At 37.3% G+C, this 22,455-nt stretch overlaps 1 protein-coding gene across 8 annotated transcripts in view; it reads left to right on the forward strand.

Moving 5' to 3' along the window:
• Positions 1 to 22,455, forward strand: part of GPHN (gephyrin) — a 299,636-nt gene that overhangs the window by 76,300 nt on the left and 200,881 nt on the right. For all 8 annotated transcript variants that reach the window (XM_054200605.1, XM_054200607.1, XM_054200606.1 and 5 more), the window contains exon 2: positions 18,356 to 18,434. In XM_054200605.1, the coding sequence (XP_054056580.1) occupies positions 18,356 to 18,434 (79 nt within the window). The remainder of the gene's footprint in view (positions 1 to 18,355; positions 18,435 to 22,455) is intronic.

Consider the following 22,455-nt stretch of genomic DNA (forward strand, 5'->3'; position numbering starts at 1 on the left):
TATCTCGAGCTTATCAGAAAGTGTATGCAGTAAAATAAGAAAAGTGTGTTCTCCACTTATAATGCATTCCAGCCCCCTTACTCTGACTCCCTATATTGTTCTTGATTTCTGGGTCTGCTCTTCTATAGCCATCTGTTCACTTCCCAAAATAGCACCGCTTGTCTCTCAGTTTAGACTTTTCCTCATTATCCATAGTAGATTTTAACTTCCCTTTGAATGAAATTCATTTCAATACTGATTTTTTTATTACATTGTTTAACATTGTTTAACACCAACATCGACATTCATAATTATGCCAACACGTTTTGGGATATTGAACATTAGAAATAATTCTTGGTTTTCTGTGTTTTCTGTTTGCTTAATTGTTTTGCATTACTTCATTTGGAACTAGTCAAATACTACATTATAAATACACTAGCAAGCTGAAAAGCAGTGCCACAGTCACACAGTAGGTAATAACGGATTCATCCTATATTTGCAGTGATTCAAGGCTATGTGTATGTTGCTTGACTGACTGGCTGCTGGTGGGCTAGAATGGATAAGAGCCTCATCTTCATAAAAGCACTAATTTGCCTCTCCTCTCTCCAACCATTGATTTTTCCCATACTTTCTATCTTACTATCTGTGGTGTCTCTTCTTTTCCGTAATGACTGATGAGCTTTGACATCTCTAATTTTGTAAAATTCACTCGAAGTTGGTCATCAGGTTAAAAATCAGTATTTGAAAGGAAACCTGAGAGAGGAGAAAAGGGAGATGTGCACAGGAAGATGGATGGACAGCATTTAAGTGATTTCCATAGGAAAAAGCAAGCATCTGTACTGAAGAACTTAAAAACTGTTGTGTTTAGTGTGTCTGGCAGCCAGAGCTTTTCTGTCACAGCAATGCTGAAAGGTTTATGCACTTTTAAAATTTATAAATGTTGCCGCTTTTACAAGTTTATTTGCTTACCTGCTCCGTAGTCATGGATCAGTTCTTTGGAGGAGCAAAATGGCTTTTCTTACTGAACTGGTGACATTGCAAATGTGGGCTTTAGTTGTTCAATAGTGATTATGTTGAAAGTTTTAACTAAGGCATTAAGATTTATTTTTTTTTAAAGTACTTAGGAACACTTTCTGTCTAAATTTAAAGGCCTCTATGGAATGTCTTGGTGCATTAAAATAATTAGGTCTCTCTGCACACATCTTCATAGTGTAGTTTTTGGGTTTTTTTCATTACTATTTCCTTTGTTTTCAAACCTGTATTCTCAAGACTAGAGGAAAAAGCCCAAATTCTTTGGAGGAGCAAAATGGTTTTTCTCACTGAACCGGTGACGTTGCAAATGTGGGCTTTAGTTGTTCAATAGTGATTATTTCAGCATTTCACGGAAAGACAAAAAGTAGCATTTATGTACCACTGCCATTTAAATGTATGGCTTTTTCCTTCATTTTTTTTCTCCCTCTCAGTTGTAATGCCAGCTTATCTGGTTAGACAGGATTTCATAGACCTTCCATGCCAGAATAGGTAAGAGCTAATTTTGGGGAAAAATATCAAGTTGTTTGGATTTCAAAACTTTCAAGATGAACTGAGAAAGAAGGAAGGATTTAGTTGCTCATAGGTATATTACAGAAATTCTGCATAGAAGTCTGTTGACTCCCATGAATCCATTCAAAATGTTGATATCGACAACTAATTAGCAGTGTCTTTTATATAAGCACATGTCCTAAAAATTGTGTCAGCCAGAATAACTGCCTGCAGCTGACGCTGTTCACAGCATCACAGAAAGGCTGAGGTTGGAAGGGACCTCTGGAGGTCATTTTGCCCAGCTCCTCTGTTCCCTCAGATGCCAGGACCACCTTATTCTGTGCTAGTCCGTCTTTGTTGAACGGCACCATGAGATAATCGCATGTGAGGTGGCCTGCATAGCAGTGAGACAGTGCCTCTGCAGGGATATTCTGAAATCCAGCAAAATTTGTAGAGAGTTTTGGTATTTGTATGCAACTCTGAAATCTTAAAACCTCGTAGCTGATTCTAAGAAGATATCAGGAGACTTAAAAGGGCTTCAATTAGGATAATATTTAACTAGTTGAAACTGAGATGCAGCTTTCACATGGGGCAGATTATTTTAAAGCCTCATCCTGCACCTTTTTCTCCACTGTCTTGCACAATCTGCTGCTGGAAACAGGGTATTGCCTAGCTAAGTGACCAGTATGAGCCACCATAGTAATATTTTTATGAATCTGCAGACTTTAGAATTGATACAATTTTCTGTGTGCTCTTGCGCGGTTAAAGCAAATAGAGCTTTCACTAATGAGGAAGGAGGGACAGCTCAGCTGAGGCAGTTGCAGCCTATCACCCTCTCAGTCCCCAGTATCTTTCATCATCCTTTTTGTCCCTGCTTTCTGCAGGGGGGTTGGACTAGATGACCTTTAAAGGTCCCTTCCAACCCAACACATTCTATGATTCTAGACATTCGTGCGTTCTCAGTGCAGTGCTGTCTTCTCTTTGGTGCTTCATCAGATATGCTACGTGTATCCATCCGGTGGTGGCCCTGCCTGTCAGCCATCTGTGCCTAACCCACTTCCAGAGCAGGGAAACCCTAATGCCCCTCACGGTTTAGGGCGTTTGCAAGTAGGTTTCAGCAGAAAACACAAAATAGGTCAAAATATTGATCATAAGGCAATACAATGCACATTTTCGTTGTTGACATCATTGGTTTTGTAGTGAAAAAGCCCTCGTTGTGGCAGCTGACTATGATGCATTCAAATCCGTTCTGCACTGCAAAGAGCCTATGAAACACTAGCAAATTAAATGGCAATGCCACAAAGTGACATTTCTTCACAACAAAAATGATTTAAAATATTTTAAGAGCTTTACAAGCTAAAGAGTTTCAAAAGGCTGTTTGCCCTGCTGTGCAGGAAGAGTTCAGATACACCTTTAAAACGTTTGCCAGCCTGGCTCTGCCTCCTCAGAGGAGGGTGTTTGATAGCTGGCCCCCTCCTGCCGGTGTCTGTTTGCCCTTCTTGCCTCAAGGGCAGGACACAAAAATGAACAGGTAGACTAAAGACAAGACCTCCAAGCTGGTGGTAAGGGGAAATGAGAAGCCTCAAATTAAATTCTTATATACCAGTTCCATTTCTCTCCACAGATGTCTTTGAAATGCTTAAAATCTGAGGGAGAAAATGCAGTAGACTACACAAAATGGCGGGGAAGGGTTGCCTAATAAACAAGGGGTGTTCAAGAGAAGAGTTACTCGCTTTATTATCAAGATCTCCAATTACTTTTTCAGTAGAAAATTCTGAAAAATTAAAATATCTTGGTGTTTGAAAGTCTGTCCAGTGGTGGGCAATCCAGTCACTAGAGAATTCTCAGCAGTGCTGAACTTTTTGTCACTCTACAAGAGTTTTTGATCAGTAATTATTTTGAATAGATTTACTGACTAAGATGCTTCAGAAAATAATGTTATGGCATCTCGTTTGTGGCAAAGTACATTAAGGATGTTTTCTTATGTATTCTGATAAAAGCACTGCTATTTATAGGATTCTAATTTATGTGGCAGTTTACCATTCACCTGTTTTTAACGTCTGGCAATATTTCCATATTTTCATTCTGTAGGCCTTCCTGCGTAGTTCGTGACACTGCAGCACTATGAAATGTGATGATTGCCTAAATAGAACAACCCTGAAAGGAAGGCAGTGTTTCTGCTGGCAGTTCTAAATTCAAGGCAGGTCTCACAAGTTATTCCAATAGGACAGTCATATGAGTTTTCAGCTCGCTGCTTCTCTTACAAAATGTAACTAGAGGCTACTGATGTTAATGGCATCTAATGTTAATGGCCACCTTCTCTCTGGTTTGGAAGCCAAGTTTTTACATTAGAACCACAGGAAGTAAAATTTTAAAATACAAACCAGAAGCCTTTTTATAGAATCACAGAATAATTTAGGTGGGAAAGGGAGCTGTGAAGGTCAACTAGGCCAGTCCCCTGCACAAAGCAAGTTTAATAAGATCAGCTTGCTCGGGGAAACCTCTGGAGTCTGGAACACCACCAGAGATGGAGAGTTCACAACCTTGCTGAGCAACCTTTTCCAATATTTGACCGAAACAAATTTTATATATATATATGAAAAAAATTTTATATATATATATATAAAAAATATTTATGGATATATAGAAATATATATTTTATATACTTACATATAAAAATTATACACATATATACTATTTATATATAGAATTGATATGTATTTATATAATGTAACTTTAAAGAAAAAAGCATAGAACACAAAGGTCTTTCTTTGGAAAAGTCAATATTTGTGGAAAAAGTTAAATTAGTATTTATTTATAAATGTGAGGTATAATTACTATTTTAGGATTTCTGCAGTCAACAATGCCAAAAAAAATTTTTTTTTCCCAATGATGAGAAGTATTAATTGTTACTTGGTGAATGAGAGGAGAATGAAAGTAATTCACAAAAATTCAGCACAATTGATTCACAATATCCGTTATGATTTCTAAATATACTTCTGTAAAGACGGAGAAGTCAGCAGTGGATTTCAGGAAATGCACATACCAAACATGCATATCATGCATACCTATAAATTTTAAGACTTTTTTTTTTTGAGTACTCACTTCAAGGAGAGGAATTCCAGTATGAACTAGTAAATTGTGGGATGCATTCAGTTTCCCATTCACTCAACAGCCCATTTAAAAGGAAATCTATTAATATTGCAGATGTCAGAATACACTGTATAAAATAAAAGTTTGGCGAGAAGCGTTTTCCTTCTTTCCCAATTAAAATAACATTGATATCCATTCCCGTTTTATAATCTTCAAATGGCTCGTTTAAAACACAGCAGATCAGAGGCTTCACTAAGAGCAAAAGTCATTCTATAATGACAGAAGGGACACCAGACTTTTCAATGGCATGTACCATTTGCATCTATTTTTCTTAGCCATTTTTGAGCCATGACAATCACTAATGGTGCAGTATCATTCTCATCCTCATTGTTTATCAGGCAGGGAGGACTCAGAGCTAATAAGGAAAACCAGTACACATATATGACTTGGAGTTTCAGGACAGCCACAAGAACATGTTTTCTTGATAGGGCTATAAAAGTGTCAAGAAGTGAACCCAGACTATGCATCATAACCTATTTAACCTTCCTAACTGAGATAGATAGTCACACACACACACAGCCTGAGGATGTATGTCATAGCCTGAAATGCCACATGCCGTAGCATGCGAGCAGTCAGAGACACCAAACCCAGTAAGTCAGGCAGGAGGGGTCTGTGATTGCCAGGGAATATTGTCTCTGCAGGCTCTGTCAATGAGAACCTCCCAATATTATTCTGCTCCTCTGTTTGTCTCATTTCCAGGGCGTTGGCTGGGTGCGTAGGGCAGAAGCTGGTGAGGGGGAACCCTTGGCAGGATGCTCCACATTGCCATGATACAAATGTGGTGACTGCTGGGTTTCTTTTGAGCTGCAAGACATTTAAGTGGAGAGGAGCATGTATTCATATGGGTAGTCATTCTCCTGCAGATGCCAGAATGTCTTGGTACGGTTCTGACAGCTGATTGATTGATTTGATTCATTGCCTATATAAGCAAACGTATGAGAGATGACAGGCTATATAGGCTTTAAAGACTTCTCCCGTTTTGTTGCTTGCTGTAGGCTTGGAGTTAAATATTGTTAAAGAATTGGAATGGATCAAGAGAGGCACCTAATGGTTAAGAGTAAGCAGTCAAATATCAGCATGACAAGATTATCTCCAGAGGAGAGGGGGAAAAACGATGTTGTATTTATTCATTTTACACAAACAGGGACAGCAGTAAGATGACAACATTTGTACATTGCAAAGGTGTTTAGGAATAGAAATGACTGCAAGTCTCTAAAAGGAGACAAAATAAGTTAGGTAAATGAGCAACATGATTATGACAAAAATCGCGTTTAGGTAGCTAAAACAAACAGGAGACATAATCTAGGCTACTTACCACATTAGTGATTCTAATTTCATTCTAACTAATAAGGAATGCAATTTTGAGCATGGCTAAAATACAGTAGCTCAAAAAGAATAAAATACAAATAGAAAGTTAAGAGTGAACGTGCTTAAAAGCATGGAGGAACATTCATAGGAAGAAACATTTGACTAGAGCTCTCTGGGCTCCTGTCAGATAAGGGTTGTACAAGGCTGTACAATTACTGTCTCACGCATTGGGCTGAAGACCTGCAATTAAAGTAACCAAATTTTAAACTAATAAAATATTTTTTATGCAATTCATGATTTGTCTCTTGAAATTGTTGTTTTAAAATATCTGACTGCAAGAGCATAGCGAGATTCCAGAAAGTGAATGGACAGTAAACTGAAATAACCCTTATGTTTTCACCCCATAATCAGCAACTGAAGTCAAGGACTGGCAATCAGGACTCCATGAAGAGTCTTGAACGTTGCAACTCAGTAAGTAAATATAAACAAAGGTAGACAATTATAAAGCTTATTCCTATTATAATTTCTTTGTCTATTTTTAATCTCCATATTTTTACTTTTTATATGTCAGGTTTGGTGGAGCATATGTTTCGAGTGGTATATGAAACATGACTTCTAGTACTCTGGAATCATTTGAGATTGTAATTTTAATAATTAGTTGAATGAGTGAGTGATGGGTGGTAAAGCTATAAACACTTAGCTTTTTAACTGATTTTTTTAGGTTTCTCACAGCTGACTGAGATAAATGGACAGTTCCTACTATTTAAAGCTTTTTCAGGATTCTCCCAGTTGGAAGAAGTGACAAGAGTTCACGTTTTCAAAGTTTATTCATAACTGTTAGGAACAGGCACATGGAAACAAATAATGGGATGAAGGAGTCAATGTCAGTTCTAGATACCAGTTCAGTGAAAAATGGTCAGCTCCAGAGCTGTATAGAATAGGTGCTTTTTATACATGTAATGTTATAATAAACGAAACATTGGGAAAAAGTTAAAAATCTCTCATTTTCTTGGAGTTAGAGATTGAGGGTGAGGAATAAATCTTTGTTTCTTTTAGAATTCTTTGTTTCATAAAATACAGGCTTTCTGGTCAGATATCCTCTCCTTTGGCATCCAAGTGGAATTTGCCTCACTAAGATCTTCACCCCTGCCACCAGCAGAGACAGAAGTAAACTAACTGTAAACAATAGTGAAAATCATGTTTTTTAGAACCTGCACTTTTCCTCTGTAGGATTTGGTATCAACAGTTGTTCAGGGATGGATGTAGCTGGGTCTCTTACCTGCTCCAGAATGGCAGCTCAGTGTTCTGTAAAGACCTGTGGTACATTTCCAGACCATCGTGAGGAAACGGAGCTTCCTACATCTTGTGATAGTTGTGGAGCCCTGGGAAGCCAGCACAACTCTGAAACGGCATGACTAGATAAGCTTTGTGTGAATGTGACGATATTTCTTCCAAGAGCTTGAGGGTACTTTAGATGCCTTTACCCTGCTGCAAATCTGGGCTAATAAACCCTGCCATGGCCCAGTTGGCACCATGTAAAGTTAGTTAGGTGTTATCTCTCTCGGTGTTTCCTAACCTAAGCTTATATAGTGGCATTAGAGTGTATAAAGTCAGTGAAGGTTCATCAGGATTTAAAATACGTGCCTCAGTGCTAGTATCCAAGCTGGTGCTGCTGGTGCTAAGTGGTATCTTTGCCTTATGTTATGGGTTTAGCAGGGCTCATGAGTTCAAACTGAGCTCTTGCCAAATAGATTAAATAAGTCCATGTGCAGTGCTGCATCTGGGCAAGTAAGAACTACGAGAAACAGTGTGTGGTAGCCTGGGTTGAACCCAGTGAAGCCAAACGGGCTGTGTCATTTGGTGTGTTGCACTGCATGCTCAGTAATAAATGTCTGCCGAGGGTTTGTTTTGTTTTTTTTTTTCCTCTATTATTTGAGGTATTCTTTTACTTTTGGTAATGGAAAGTTGGTTGTAAAAATAAAACTTTTTAAACAAGCTGTGGGATTTATTATTTTGGGATGATTACACCTTCAGCCTTTGAAATCTTGTAGCTGCATATGAGTTAACACTCAATTCAGGTTGCAGTTGCACTTGGAATTGCTGCAGTGTTATTAACTCCTTAACACATTTAGTATTGTCGGCTCTGCTTCCTCCTCATTTCTGTTAATCTCAGGTTGTGTCACTCCCCTGGTGCAGTACTGTAGATGAGCTTTATTTGCTTTCACTTGAACTCAGGAGATGAACCCAAAATAGTAAGACGTCTGGCTTTGTGGTCTGATCCTGGATCTCTTTCAGCTCTGTGCCTGTCTTTGTTTCCCTTGCCCCTTCCTGTAATATAAAATTCATACTGTCCTTCCTTGGAATTCCTGCAGTGCGTAGTTGTAGGTCCGGATTCAGGGAAGGCATCTTCTTAAACCATGGATACAATAACTAGGGGAATTCTCAAGTTTGGAGTTGTCACCTTCTGCTATGATGGAGTTCTAGGTATTTCGGGTGCTGGACAATGACCTGAGTAACACCAGACAAACTAGCTTTTCTCCCCCTGTCCTTTTTTACTATGTGTTTTTGAGGTGGTTTCTTTTAACAGAGTTTGGCAGGCTATGTTGAACCATGCAGAAAATACCTCAGGTTCCTTGAGGTTGACAAGTTACCCGATTTCTGGTGTCTGGGGCTGTACGAGACCTGAACAGAGGGAAGACAGGACGCTGAGGTCCTGTGGGCTGTGGGTTGGTGCTGGAAGATTATCTAAGTGTCAGTAGGTCTGCATGCTATTTAGCTGTGCAGCAATGCGAGAGGTGTTGCTACGTGCCATAATGTGTAGTGTGGTGTCTGAAATCCTGCCATTAATTGATCATCCAAACCAGGGCTCACAGGTCCATGATAAGACATTTGTGTTTTGGGGACAGAAGAAGTGGGGAGGTCACTGGAGGGGTTTACATAAGAAATGCAGTGTTTATAGATAGACAGTGGCATTAGGAAAGTGGAGTATAGTTTTTCTTGTGATGCTTGTGTTTCTTAATTAAGCTGGCAGATAAGATGTGAAATGTGTTAGCATCTAGCGTAGGCATACGTTATCATATTTAAAAGTGCATCTAGCTGAGATTGATTGTAGACTTGATTAGTGCGCATTACAACCGAGAATCCATGTAAGCTGTTAAACAGGGCCTGTATAAGATGCTGTGAATTGTTTCAGAAGTTGTTAGCTAAGAAACGAAACATATTCTTTTCCTGAACTAAATAAAATACAAGAAAACTAGGATTAGGGTTAAGAATATTGGTCTTTTAGACTAATGGAAAAAAACCTCTCAGACATCCCCTAGCGAAATAAGTAAAGCTGAAAATCAAGAGCTTGTAGAGAGTGTCCTTTAAAGGAATGGTTCTTTGTATCTGCTGTAACTGCAGCTGTCCTAGCCTGTGGTAGAACTAATAATTTCAAAGTCTAAAAGGAGGTATTACTCTTCAAAAGTACTTAACATTTTTTGTTGTTGTTTTAACTCTTCCCCTCTCTTATACGTGCTTACCTTCTATCCATTTCCTTCCCATCCTTGAATTTTTTATAGTTTTACAGTAAAGGGAGGTACAACAAAAACTTCTTACTGGAAATATTTGTTGGAAAAAAACCCTAGCAAAAATGCACAAAATTATTTGTTTATAGCAAAAGTAACAAGAGTCCAAAGGAAACATTACATCAAACATTTAGTATTCATAGCTTTAAGGAAATAATTTTTTTTTATCAGATACAAACAATTAGAAGTATTGACAATGCTACATCTCTAAAGATTTGAATGTCTTTAATAGCTTGTTGTTTTTCTTCTGAAGTTCACCTGATCACTGCAGTGATCACACTGACAGTGTAATTGAATTGAAACTCAGGCTTGTTAGAATATTAGATTAAAACCCAGTGCAAAATTTTTAGCCTAAGGCCACACAAATATTGTAAAATTTAAATGATAAATCATTTGAAAAAGGCATAACCCTCTAGACTAATGGATACACAGGAAAAATGGCTCATTTAATTGCTGTTAGAAACTGTGAGAAACCTTGGGGGGTTTAGAAGTTCCACAGCCTTCAGAGAAGCTCTAATATAAATTTTACAGCATTAGCAACTGTGGCACAGGCGGCCTCATGTTTTTTTGAGAACAGTTCCTGTGTCATTTAATCTATTCTTAAATCTGTCAGGAACCAGCCTGTGCACTTTCTTTGCCCTCACTGTTCTTACAGAAAGATCATTTGTGGGGTTTCAACCCTCTAGCTCTGGGAAAAATTGCTCTCTATTTCTTATAGTTTTCTCACAGTTATTTTTCTCGTGCAGTGTTATTCTTCATCTCTTCTCCCTCTGATGTTTGTTTTTGTGGTGTATTTATATAAACACATGAGCAGCAGCCATCTAATAGTTTCTTTTTGCTAAGCTAATCAAGAGAGCTCTTTTCACCTCCTCTGAGATGTCTTTTCTTTATCATTGCAGTAGCCCCCTTTGCATCTGGCTTGCAGGTGGCATTACTGCTTCCCTGTGTTTTCTAGAAAAAGTCATAGATTCAGATGTCTAACTTGTATTTCTGGTTTACGATCACCCCATTTTTCACTAGGTCACCTGAACCTTTCTCTTCTCCTGTTTTCACAGTAGATTAGCTTCTTTTTTTATAGTAGTATTTCTTTGTCAATCTTTAAGGATACCATTCTGGCACCTCGTAGCACTTCATCTGAAGAAGACTTGCTCTGCTCTGAGATCCAGTAAAGCATAGTTTGAAGCGCTTGCTACGGGATGTTCTTAAAGGTGAATGTTAAATTCTGTTGTCTTGAAAAAATAGACTTTCACTGTATTTTAGTATATGACAAAAACTGTGTGGAAAAACAAAGCAGATGACAGAAACATTCATCAGGTGTGAGGGGCAGATATATACAGGGAGTCTAATCACTGCAGTCCTGTCTCCAAAATCTATGAAGTTGCAGTCTGCTGTGTCAGCCTTTACCTGGTCAGAGAAAATAGGGACAAATACTGGTGGTTACTGGTATGGCAGAGAAGGCACAAGAACACTTTTGCTGGGTGGGTGAGAAAGAGGCTACTTACGGGATTTTGGTGAATTGAAATAATGAGAATAAAATAAATGTGTTCTTGCACTTGTCTGCTGAGAACTCTTATTCGGGAGTGAATTAAACTGCATGAATACATGAATTGAAACTACAGCTAGCCTTGATACTACAACTAGTTCTGAATGCCCAATGAAAATAAATTTTATTAAGTTGAAGTTACTGGTTTGCTCTTTTACTTCAAACAGGTTAATCTCAATAGTGTGCTTTCTTTGACCTGCAGGCTTCAGCTGACTGCTTGCAGAAGCAGCCTTTGTCTTCCTTTGTTTTTCTATCATATTTTCACATTACTACTTACAATAAAAATTCCCACCAGTGCATACCTTCTGTAACTTGTTCCAAACTCTTGCACCTCGGCCTCTGTATTTCTGATGACAAACTTTTTAAAGATAAAAGGGAAAATGAGCTCAAACAGCGATGTGATCAGGACCTTCTCGGCTACTTTAACTTTTCTGGAACTGTTGCTGTTCATGATATGTTCTTTGGCAGTAGAAATTAAGTGGTTATGTAAATGGAAAGGATACAGCACAGACTTAAAAAGGTCCAGCTTATTCTTGGAATGCAATTCTTTGTTCTCATGGGGCAAAAAAATAATTTGACTTATGTGAAGAGTATTAACCATCTCTGATACTGCATATCCTGTACGTCTTAATTTCACCAGCACAATCTTTTTAACTTGTTAGTAATATTTTTCACTAATTTAATTCATTTTATACTTAAAGAAAAAATACAATCCATATAAAAGAGAGACTCCTTTCTTCATGTGGCTATTTTAGATCTTTTAATGCTCCATTTAAATAAAATGTTTTGTTACCTTTTTCTTTTTTTTTTTTTTGCATAGCTCTCAGGTCAGAATATGTGAAGGTGGGGTGGTATGTTTTCTGTCTCTTGACCATGCTCACACCTAAGCAAATCTTTTGAGTGCTGTTTATTTGTGTCTTGTAAATACCACCATGCTTTAACTCAATTTTAATTTTTTTTTTCCATTGTGACATGTTTGCCCAGATACTGCACAACCTCCCTATTAGTACCTGCGTTAAGGTGCTGCAACTAGTTTTCTTGTTAAATAGTTGTGAGTTAAAACTGAAAGTGTTGTCGTGATTTCCTTCTCCTATGTTCATTTTCAGAAGAATGAAGTTTAAAATAGAAATGACAAGGGAAGAAAACTTGAAATTTGGGGTGTATTGATACCTTGCAATTTTGAAAATGGCTTTTAGATTAACTGCCATGGGAAAACAAGGTTTACGTGATCAAAAGATAGACAATGTCATATTTCAGTCTTTCCATTGGTCTTTCAGGTTCCCCCTTTTAAACCTGTTTAACCCACTCATGAAAAAATAGTGATAATGGGATAACAGAAGAGTAACTGCAGTGTAACAAAAGGAGGATTTTTAAGGATACTGTTATCTATAAATTAAGTTAAAATTAGCAGCCAGGCGAAGAGGGGACTCAGATTATTACCCCCACTGAAGAGAAGACAGATTGGTATCGACCAATGCTTTCACATGCATGCTTTTGTATTAGCTTTAGCTCTCTTCCTTGTGTTGGTTTCAAAGGGATTCTCAATTTATTATGGCAATAGCGAACGGCATTTAGGCAACAAAGATGACAAGTTCTTAGGAAACTAGCCTGTGTTATTTCTGGTAGTCACAAATGACATACTTTCTTAGCAGTTAGAAACATTTGCAATTTGCATGCGGACTAGTAGTTCATTTTATTCTGCAAATACGTCAGAGAGATTTGTGTGCAGATATGCAAATAGTATAAGTGCTTCTCTTATAACTAATTTGCTGTCTTCTGGCATATATCTGGTGAAGGTGCTACAAGATTTATGTTTTATGTATGTTTTCTGGTTGACATACAGTCGCTTGAAAAATACAGCAGTAGCAGAGAAAAGAGGCAGGATATTTATCTCTGATGTTGCTGTTCATGGGACAGGCAAAACACCTTAAAACCATTTTAATAGTAAGAGAATCAGTCTTAACTTTCTGATACTATGCCATTCCTTTGCCTTCCCTAAAGTATGCCTATAGGACAGGTATTCTGTGTCTGCAGAACAATAGGCTTTTGAAGAGAGATGTTTTGAGATCTGAGGAAAAAATTCTGTTACTTTCTTATATCCTAAAACCTAAGCTTCCTCAGCAGTGTTTTTTAAGTCAACAATATGCGCAATTAAAATAGGTAAAAGTAGGTGCTTGCTGCAGTGTGTATAAGGTTGGGCCTATAAAACCAAAATACTTGAATCCTGCTACATTTGAATGCAGTGCATGGAACAGAACTACCTGAATCTGAAATGAGAATAACACTTTACTGCAAGCAAAACCAGACTAGAACACAATGCTGTGCCAGACCAGTCCTTGACAGAACATCCCAAGTGTATTAAATATTTTTTGTATTTATCAGCTGCTGAATGAGTCTGGTATAAAAACCTAAACATATAAATGATCCTATAAAAAGAGGGATAAGGAAGAGAGATCTGCTATGGAAAGTGAACCAGAAATACTACAGACAGATGAAGAAGTTCTGAGAAAAAGAACTGATCTTAGGACATGTTATCTCACTACAAGACAAAAATGTAAGAAATTGGTACCTTAATACTTTAGCGCATTCTGATCGATGTTGTAGTAGTCCATGTATTTTTTTGAACCAATAATGCATCACAGTTATCAATGACTATCTTTTTGAGTGTAGCATTTTTGTTGTCAGGGTGGCTTTTATGAACAGGTAACCACAACTAGTCTAAAAGCAGTTCTGAATTCTGAGAACCAAGAGGGAAATCTGGCAGGTAGTACTAGTTCACAGTTTTCTGAAATTGTGTATTTTGATACTGGGGAGGTAAACATTATTATTTGTTTTTCTTTACCGAACTATATATAGCCCTTCATTTTTTGAGGGTCATGATTGCATTTTTTTCTAAAGCATATGATATAAAAATGACCATTAACAGCTGTAGAGTAGGAAGTGCTTTGATCTAAAGAGGGCTTCAGTTTACTGGGAATACACTGTGTGGGATAAGAGATTGACAGTTTTAAAGGGCTACATTGTTTTCAAGTTGTAGGACCTTTAAAAAAATTTTTATAAAAAGAGGGTAAAGTTCACAACAGATTATATCTTGCATCTACTCGAAGAAAATATTAGTTTACCTTCAGAGTTGAACAACTTCTGCTTCTCATCTTGGAAATCAACAGGCTAATAATCCATTTTCCTTCAGTTTGGTCTCATTTAAAACTCTGTTAAAGCAAAGGAAAAAAACATCATATGGACAGATCTAGAAGTTCACAAATGCCAAGTGGGGAGGCTTCACAACCATTGTAAACTGGATGTTTGCACATTAGAGTGTGAATGCTGGTTTTAACCTTTTCATAAGGAATTTTGTATGCTGTGTAGTTAACAAGTGAGAACTATATTCCCTCACTGGCTTCCCTTCTCTGTTACTTCCTAGGCCTAAGACTGGATGGGGATCAGAAGCAGAATGTCAGTAGTAGAAACCAGGAGCTGAAAGTAGGAAGAATGTTGAGAGAATTGGAGCTATTGCTAAAACCTCTTCACTTTTAATACATGTAACAGCTCGCTTGGAAGCCAAACTGTTTCATCGATTTCTCCTTAGTGTGATGTTTTTCAGATTATGTGTTTCTGTGGTAGGAGTGGGTTCGGTCTTTGCCAGTGATGTTTGTGCCAGTATTTAGTTTCTTAAAAAATATTTTTAATACCTTATAGACTGTCCTTGTATGTACAATACTTCATGGAGCAAATGTGTTTTAGGGAGCGGTTTTTTTTTGTGGTTCTCCTTGTCTATAAGGAAGTATATGTGGGGGGTGTAATACAGATCAGAGGCTCAGCCACTTATTGTAAACATAGAGGGGAGCGGCTAACAATTTTGTATCTCTTCATAAACCATGCTCTCAACACTGTTTAAAATACTTGCTTTTATAAATTTGGGGGTTTTAAAAAAAAAATTAAATTTTGAAACAAGACAATAAAATCCTGCATGGGGAGTGTGTTCATACAGGTGTCCTATACAAAAGTCTCCCTTGGTTCTGCTTTAAAGATAAGAAGTTAGGCATGGCCTTTGTATGTGTAGTACAACTAGTGGCTGTGGTGCAAAATCTTCTTCTGCCATTTCTTCCCTCAAACCTTAAAGCACCATTGATCATCCTGATCTTTCTGTGGTACCATCAAACACAGTTTCACCCTATGTCCTGTTTGAAAAAAATAGCTTGCATTTCAATCAGAATATACCATTTTTTAAAATACATGCAGTGTTGATTTACAGCGTTCTAAGCCATGAGGAATGTACTACCTACTCTGCTTGATTGCTTCCACCCCATCTTTACTGCTGAACGTTTGTTTTCTTTCTTGTGCTAGAGTTTGCAAGGGTGTGAGGGAGTGTGGCTGTGCTTGTATGCAGGTCAGTAAAGTATGACAAAGTTTTCCTGTAAGAGGTCTTATTCCAGCCCATTCCACTGAATTATTTCCTCTCACTGGAAGCTCTCTTGCTGCTATCAATGCTAGTAATTTAATTGGCAATTGTAGTCAAATGTTAGTTTTCAGAAATTTGATTTTGGTGAATATTAACTAAACTGTTGGCATTCCTGGTTGTTAAAACTGGGTTTGAAATTTTTCAGATTTATCTGAGGCATCTAAGTTTTCTGAATCTGGCTAGAACAGTAACCTAAGAGGTTTGCTTGCAAATTTGCAGCTTCCCAGTGTTCGAGTCTCCTACAATCAAATGAAAATTGAGAGACAAGTTGATAGCTTTTTCAATGTTTGTAGATATCTCAATGTTGTTAAGTTAGTCTTTTTACCAAAAGCTTGTATTGTCCAGCTCTGCTAACGAGAGGGAAGGCTTGCGGTTTTCAACTCCGTTCATAAAAAGGATATTTAATATTAGAGTTATGTTGAGACAAGTAAGTCAAAGATGGTCTCTGGCAAATCTTGGCTTTCATTTAAAACATTTATTTCAAACACATTTTGATTTATAAACTTCATGAGTTACATACAGACAAACAATGGTTAGTTTTAATGATAAGATAATTTTATGTTGTTATTTTTCATTTTCCATTTTCAAAAGTTTTAGAACAGTCACAATAGTTTCCTCAATTATCGTTGTGATTAATTTCGATGAGGTGATTGGAGAAGACAGCAGAAAAAATATAGAATGTTTAGGTTAAATATTTAATGCTTAAGAAATGTTTGATTTGTCAGTAGTGAAAAAACATTATCAATGGTCATTTTTATACATGATGTATAGTGTTAGCATAGGAGATATGTCAATACATCACTAGTGTAGGATTTATGAAAAGACATTAAGTAAAATGTTCTCTTCACTCTTTTGTTGCCAACCTTGACAAGAGGCAAATATAAACTATCAAATATCAATTTAGCTGGGATTTTTTTCTCCTGTAAAATCTAGAGTGTAAGTTGTTTGCATGTCTGCTGATCTTGGAATTACTCCTTTAACTCAGGAGTTTGTAAATTGATGACTTTGTAAATTCAAGGGTCTTGGGCTCAGTTCAATAGATGGGCATGGAAATGAAAAATTTCTGAAGGCCCAGGGTGTTCAGGGTGAGCATTGCCTGGTGAGGTAGAGGTAGCTCTTCCGAACTCAGTACAGCTAACTTTCAGTTTAGTATAGAGACAATGATTAAACTGTCCCAGGAGGAACAAGCCAGTAGTTCTGGATTTTGTTAGGACAAGTAGCTGCTCTTTAAACTGAAGATCTCTAGCAATTACCTCAAAGACAAGAGCCTCCTTGTGATATACCATCTGGCTTTCAGTGATCGCGTGTTAGGTATCGTTAGGTGTCGTTGTTAGAGAAGCAACTGTTAGGTATCGTTTTCAGAGACAGCAGGTAAGAAAAGCTTAGGATATCAACTGGATATTACAGTGTTGAGGTAAATTTCTTAACATTATCAACATTTGACAAATACTGTTGTTGTTGTATACTATTAGCTGTCAGGCTTTGTGTGAGAGCCGGGGCCAGTACCTGTTCCATAAGCTACCCCAGCCCCTTCTTCTGGGACCTCTTCTTCCAGTACTTCTCTTTCCCAGCAGACTAACAGGCTTCACGCTTGTGAGATGCATTGGCAACAAGGGGTACTAGTAGAAACATTTTGCATTTTTGCAGTGTGTTAGATAGGTCTGTCACAGTATGTATCGTAATCTGTGAAAATAACATATTTTGGGAATGACTTGCATTTTTTTGATGCTGGCGATGCACATGAATACTTATAGATGTAAATTAAAAAGAATATCTTGCATTTAGAGGGAAAGAAGTAGGAACACTTGCCTTTGCAGATGATTTTAAATGCATCCCCTTTCAACAAATGCGAGACTGTGTTCCGTGTCAGAAGATGAGCAGTAATGTGTTTCTTCATAAACTCTCTCCTGTCTGGCAGATTACCTTGCTAGTTATGGCAAATTGATCCTTACACTGATTTTGCGATATCACAGCCTCTGTATCCTTCGAAAGTTTGCTGTAGTCAGAAATAACTATAATTGCTTTGAACTGATGCTGATTTCTTAATGCCTCTACTTTTTTCCTCCTCTCAAATTGACTGTGGTGTTGTTTAAGATAAATTAGCCTTCTTGTGGGAATGGGGTGCACGTGCTAAGAGAATTAGCCAAGAGAATGGATTTGGAGTTTCAGGTTTAAATTGTGTTGTGTTTTTTTTTTTTTCCTAATGTAGTAAAGAAAATGAAAGCACACCAATGCTCTTTTAAACTTCTGTGAAGTTTACTGTGTTGTAATTTTAATTATGAAAGTAACTAGCTGCTTTACATGCACTTTATAAGTAAATTATAAGATGTTGGAATAAATTTTTGCTCTTAAATTTTTGTTTTGGCTATTGTTCATATTAAACACCTTTGCTAACCCATGACCAACTGTTAACTTAAATACGTAGCAACTCTCACTGTTTCTGATGAGGTAAAGAATACTGACTGGTGCATGATTAAAGACTGCTGTTAAGTGTATGGATATCTGTGTATACTTGCGCATCCAGTGTTTGTGTTTGGGACTTCCTGAAGCCACAGGTAGAGAGGTAGTAAGGACACCAGCTGAAGCTGATTGTTTCTGCGTAATCTGTGATACGGTGTTTATCACTTTCCATTGCGTTGACTTATCTTGAAATTAGGTGAAACCTCGCTGAAAATCAGACTTTATATATGAACGTTCAAATTACTCCCAACACCAAAAAGCATTTCTAGTTAACCAAAAGAACTGTGTTCTGCTCTTAAATTTCCACCTCTTTTGTTTCTCTGTTTTTGTTTTGGTTTTTTTAAATTTTATTTCTATTTTTTTTAGTGAGTGACAGTTGCTTCAGGAACCTTGCCGAGGATCGTAGTGGGATAAACCTTAAAGATCTGGTCCAAGACCCTTCTTTGTGAGTATCTGGCTCTTATTGCTAAGCAAAGAAAAGCTTCTTCATGATATCCTTGTGAGTAGTTTTGTAATTATTTAAAGTAGTAGTATGATGAAGTACACTTAGTGCTTTAGTGGTAATATGCTTGCCAAGTTGTTAGTCTTTACTACAGACAAATATTATTAAAACCATGTTGTTTTCTACCTACTTCTGTTCATGAACTAACATCCAGTGAGCACATACAGTACGAGGTACAAGAGCAGTCATCAGAGGTAACAGATTGTGCATGCTGGTATTTCTATGGAGGAACTGTATGCACAGTGTTGCCCCTCTTTGTTGAAGGAGGAACTGCATTAACAATTAGGCGATTACTGGATGTTATCATCAGTTATCTTAACGTGTAGAATCTTTTTTTCTTTGTATCTGATTTCATACAGCTGATATTTATTTCTTCCTCTACCACCTGTTTTAATTCACATGTATGAGCAGATGATCTAATTTTTACCTCATGGCAAGACCTAGTGGTCTTCATCTCAGTGTTGCATTTTCCTCTAAAATTAAATTCAATCTCATGAGCTCTGAGCCAGACTTGAAATTGTATTGAACCTTTTGTGCTTTGTTTTTTTTTTCTCTTCAGTTAACTTCAGTACTAGCTGAAAATGTTCTTGCGAGCATGCCCAAGTGTACTGGTTGTTATGAGGGAAGGGAAAGAGGGGAAAAATTCACATCTTTTTAACGCGAATGATAGTGCATTCCACAGTGTGTCTTAACATGATGAGCCTTTACACTGGCAGAGCACACTTCTCAGTATTGGTTGGGAAGTAGTGGGAAGTAAGGTATATTTGACATCTTATTTCAGTTACAGGGGGTTTTTAGTAATGAAGTAGATGCAGAATTTGTTTTGTCACAGGTAAATGACAAATATGCATATATAGATGCATTCTTGGGAACTTTTGACATAAGGTATGTAGTATTTGATATTTTATACTTCTGAAATGATAGAGATACAGGGGACACATATGGTTGTTGCTTGAGATTCACAGAATGAATGTAATAGGTAAATTTTGAATAATTACTATCTAGGTGTTAAGGCTATTTCAAAGACCTTAATTTTCAACCAAAATTTGCCATTCACTTTCAGAAAGGATTAATTGCCTTTGTTGTACAATGGTCATTTTCCTTGCTGTTCACCAAGGGCAATGAAATCTTCTAGTTTCCTTCCCTGACCATAACTTACGTGAAGAAGACTGTAATAAATTATTGTAATCTGCAAAATAAATTAAATGGATTTCTGTTGCTTATAGCATAAGAAGCATAAGTGACTGCAATGTAGTCATTTTTATCACTTTGAAAGATGGAATTAAGTCTCAAAGCATCTGTTAGGTGTCAAGGACTGTTCATGACACTTCTATTGTATGAGAGATTATAGTGCAAGAAAAGTCTGCTTCTTCCTGCCTAATGATAGGAATGTATAGACTTTTGTTTTGTCTTTCCAAATTTATGTTCTTGAAGTTTTATGACTGAGTACCTATTAAGAGTTCTTGCAAAATGTGTAATAGTGTGAGTGAATTTCCGAAATGAAAAAATGATCTAAGGCTATTGTCCAGCCCAGCCTTTTGTAGGTGACTCTGAGGTCCCATGGCATCTGAATTCTTTGTTATGCAAAGAGAAATGCAAAGGACAGCATTGGGCCAAAGCATAAGAGTGCCAGCCAAAGAGATGTTTTAACCTTTTTTGAAATAAGAATGAAGTTTAATTAAAATCTTTAGAGTATTTGGCTAAGATTTTCTCCTATAATGATACCGGAAATAGCAAAATAACATTTGGTTCATCCTCTTACCAGTTTTAATATTTATGGTTTAGTATTTCTTAGTGCTTGTTCGCTCTGACTGTAGACGAACTGCCTCTTTTCTTTGTAATCTAATATCAGATACCAACATCAGATTTACATAAAAAATTCAGGTGCTTTCTCTGTGAATGGCTCTGTCACTCTAAAGGTTTGCAGTGCATTTGTAATGTATGACACTAATAAAATAGTTTAACAAAAAGAATGCAAGAGATTTTAGGTTCATTAGCATATAAATAGATAGTCAGTATAAACTTTTAGCAGGAGCTCACATTACTAGCAGATGATGGGTTAGCAGCAGAGGTAGAAATACAGTATAATACACCAAAGGATAGTATATTTAAAAAAAAAAGTTTCAGTGGTTTTAGATTAGGATGGTTTGATACATCATGTAAAATGCATTTTGAATGGTGTCCGTTTCTTGTGAGACTTAGCTACTTCATACAGTTTTCTAAGCTACATTGGCATCTCCCATGTTGTTTGCCACTCTTAGCTCCATTGCAGACAACTTCTCCTTTGTTATTGCCGAAGGCTTTTTCTGGAAGGCTGAAAGTGTGTCTTTACATTGAAATGAAACTCTATAAAGTCAGCATTGTAGGGGTTTCTTTATTATTGTCTGATTTATATCAAGTATGCCTAATTGTCCAGATAGTCTGTTTTCCCCAATTGATTTCCCAGTTAGAGCAGTCGGGACTCTGTAAACTTCATCTGCTTTCAGTTCTCTCATCATTAGTAATAAAAGTTCTGCTGCTCAAATCAGGAGTTTGATCATCTCTTTCTATTTGTATGTGCTTTACTTTGTTGCTGAAAATAGAAGTGCTGCTTAAGAAAAAACCCAAGAGTATCAAATAAACATAAAGTGAGGAGATACCAACTGACTGTGGGAGAAGGAAGCATGCAACAACTTTACAATTAAATCTCACTTTGTAGTTAATTACAGAAAAGTTGAATTTGAACCGAAAGTTGGAGTTCAACTGAAAAGGTGGCTTGAGTGTTAACTGGTGTTCTGTATTCATTGCAACCGATTATAGAATCATAGAATGGTTTGGGTTGGAAGGGACCTTTAAAGGTCATCTAGTCCTACCCTCCTGCAATGAGCAATCAACTAGATCAGGTTGCTCAGAGCTCCATGATGTCTCTGCTGTATACAATGTCCAGTTTTGGACACAAAACTTACTGATGTAGGGGTGTGTAGGAGAACAGCAAGAGGAGAAGGCGGTTAGAAAGTGCAGCGCGTGACAGGTGTTACTTAATTTAGAAAACAACAGCGGAAGAGAGGAAGTATGAGTCGCCTACAGTATATAAAAGATGATTAAAGGTATTGTTCTTTTTGGCTGATGAGAAAGAATTAGTTCAATTTATAGCAGATGAGATTGTTTGGGTAGTTGGTAAAACCTCTAAATGTCAGTGTGATAAAGAAACTGGAATCTATTTCTAAGAATGTCGGGGAGAGCTCTGCAGATCACAGTGTGCATATATTTGATCCTGAGTAAGCGTAGGGAGCTGGAAGGACAACCTTTTTTTGCCTTTTTCTTTTCTTCTATGCAAAAGGTATGCATTCTGGCAGTTTGGCATCAGCATAGTTAATATGACCAAAAAACAGATGGAACTTATTTTGATTGCTATATAGGTAACTTAATGTGGCTATGAATATTCAAATGGTATGAGTTGGTTTAGATGATGCACCCACTGCAGCCCTACCTACCATTCCAGTAACACATGAAAAATATTTACTAGAATTTTGCATTCTACAGAGGAGATTGATCTACACTAGAAGACTACAGGTGTCTTTCCATGAATGGTCCTAAACCGCAGAGCTGCAGACAGCAGGTGTAATTGGAGGAACTAGGCTGGTGATTCTTAAGATGGTAGTGCAGATGTTCTTCAGACTATATTCAGCTGAGGTAAAAGGCAATGGAACAGTTTAAGATGCTAGCAAAGTCCTGCTTTTGTGGGGAAACCTTTGAGGCTCGGTAGCAAGGCAAAATTTCTAAAGCTAGTGCTCAAGGAAAGACAGGAAATTGATCAGTTCATTTGACTCCTCGCTCAGAAGCAGACTGTATGCTACCCTCTTTCTTCCCCTCCTTCTCCACCCTCAATACTCAATCTGTTCTTAGAAGATAAATGTGCTAGGTGGAATTCAATATGGTTATCACCTAAATTCCTTCTAGGTTCTTTACTGCTGAATTTCTTCTA

The sequence above is a fragment of the Rissa tridactyla genome, chromosome 4, assembly GCF_028500815.1.
Source record: "Rissa tridactyla isolate bRisTri1 chromosome 4, bRisTri1.patW.cur.20221130, whole genome shotgun sequence".
Lineage (NCBI taxonomy): Eukaryota > Metazoa > Chordata > Aves > Charadriiformes > Laridae > Rissa > Rissa tridactyla.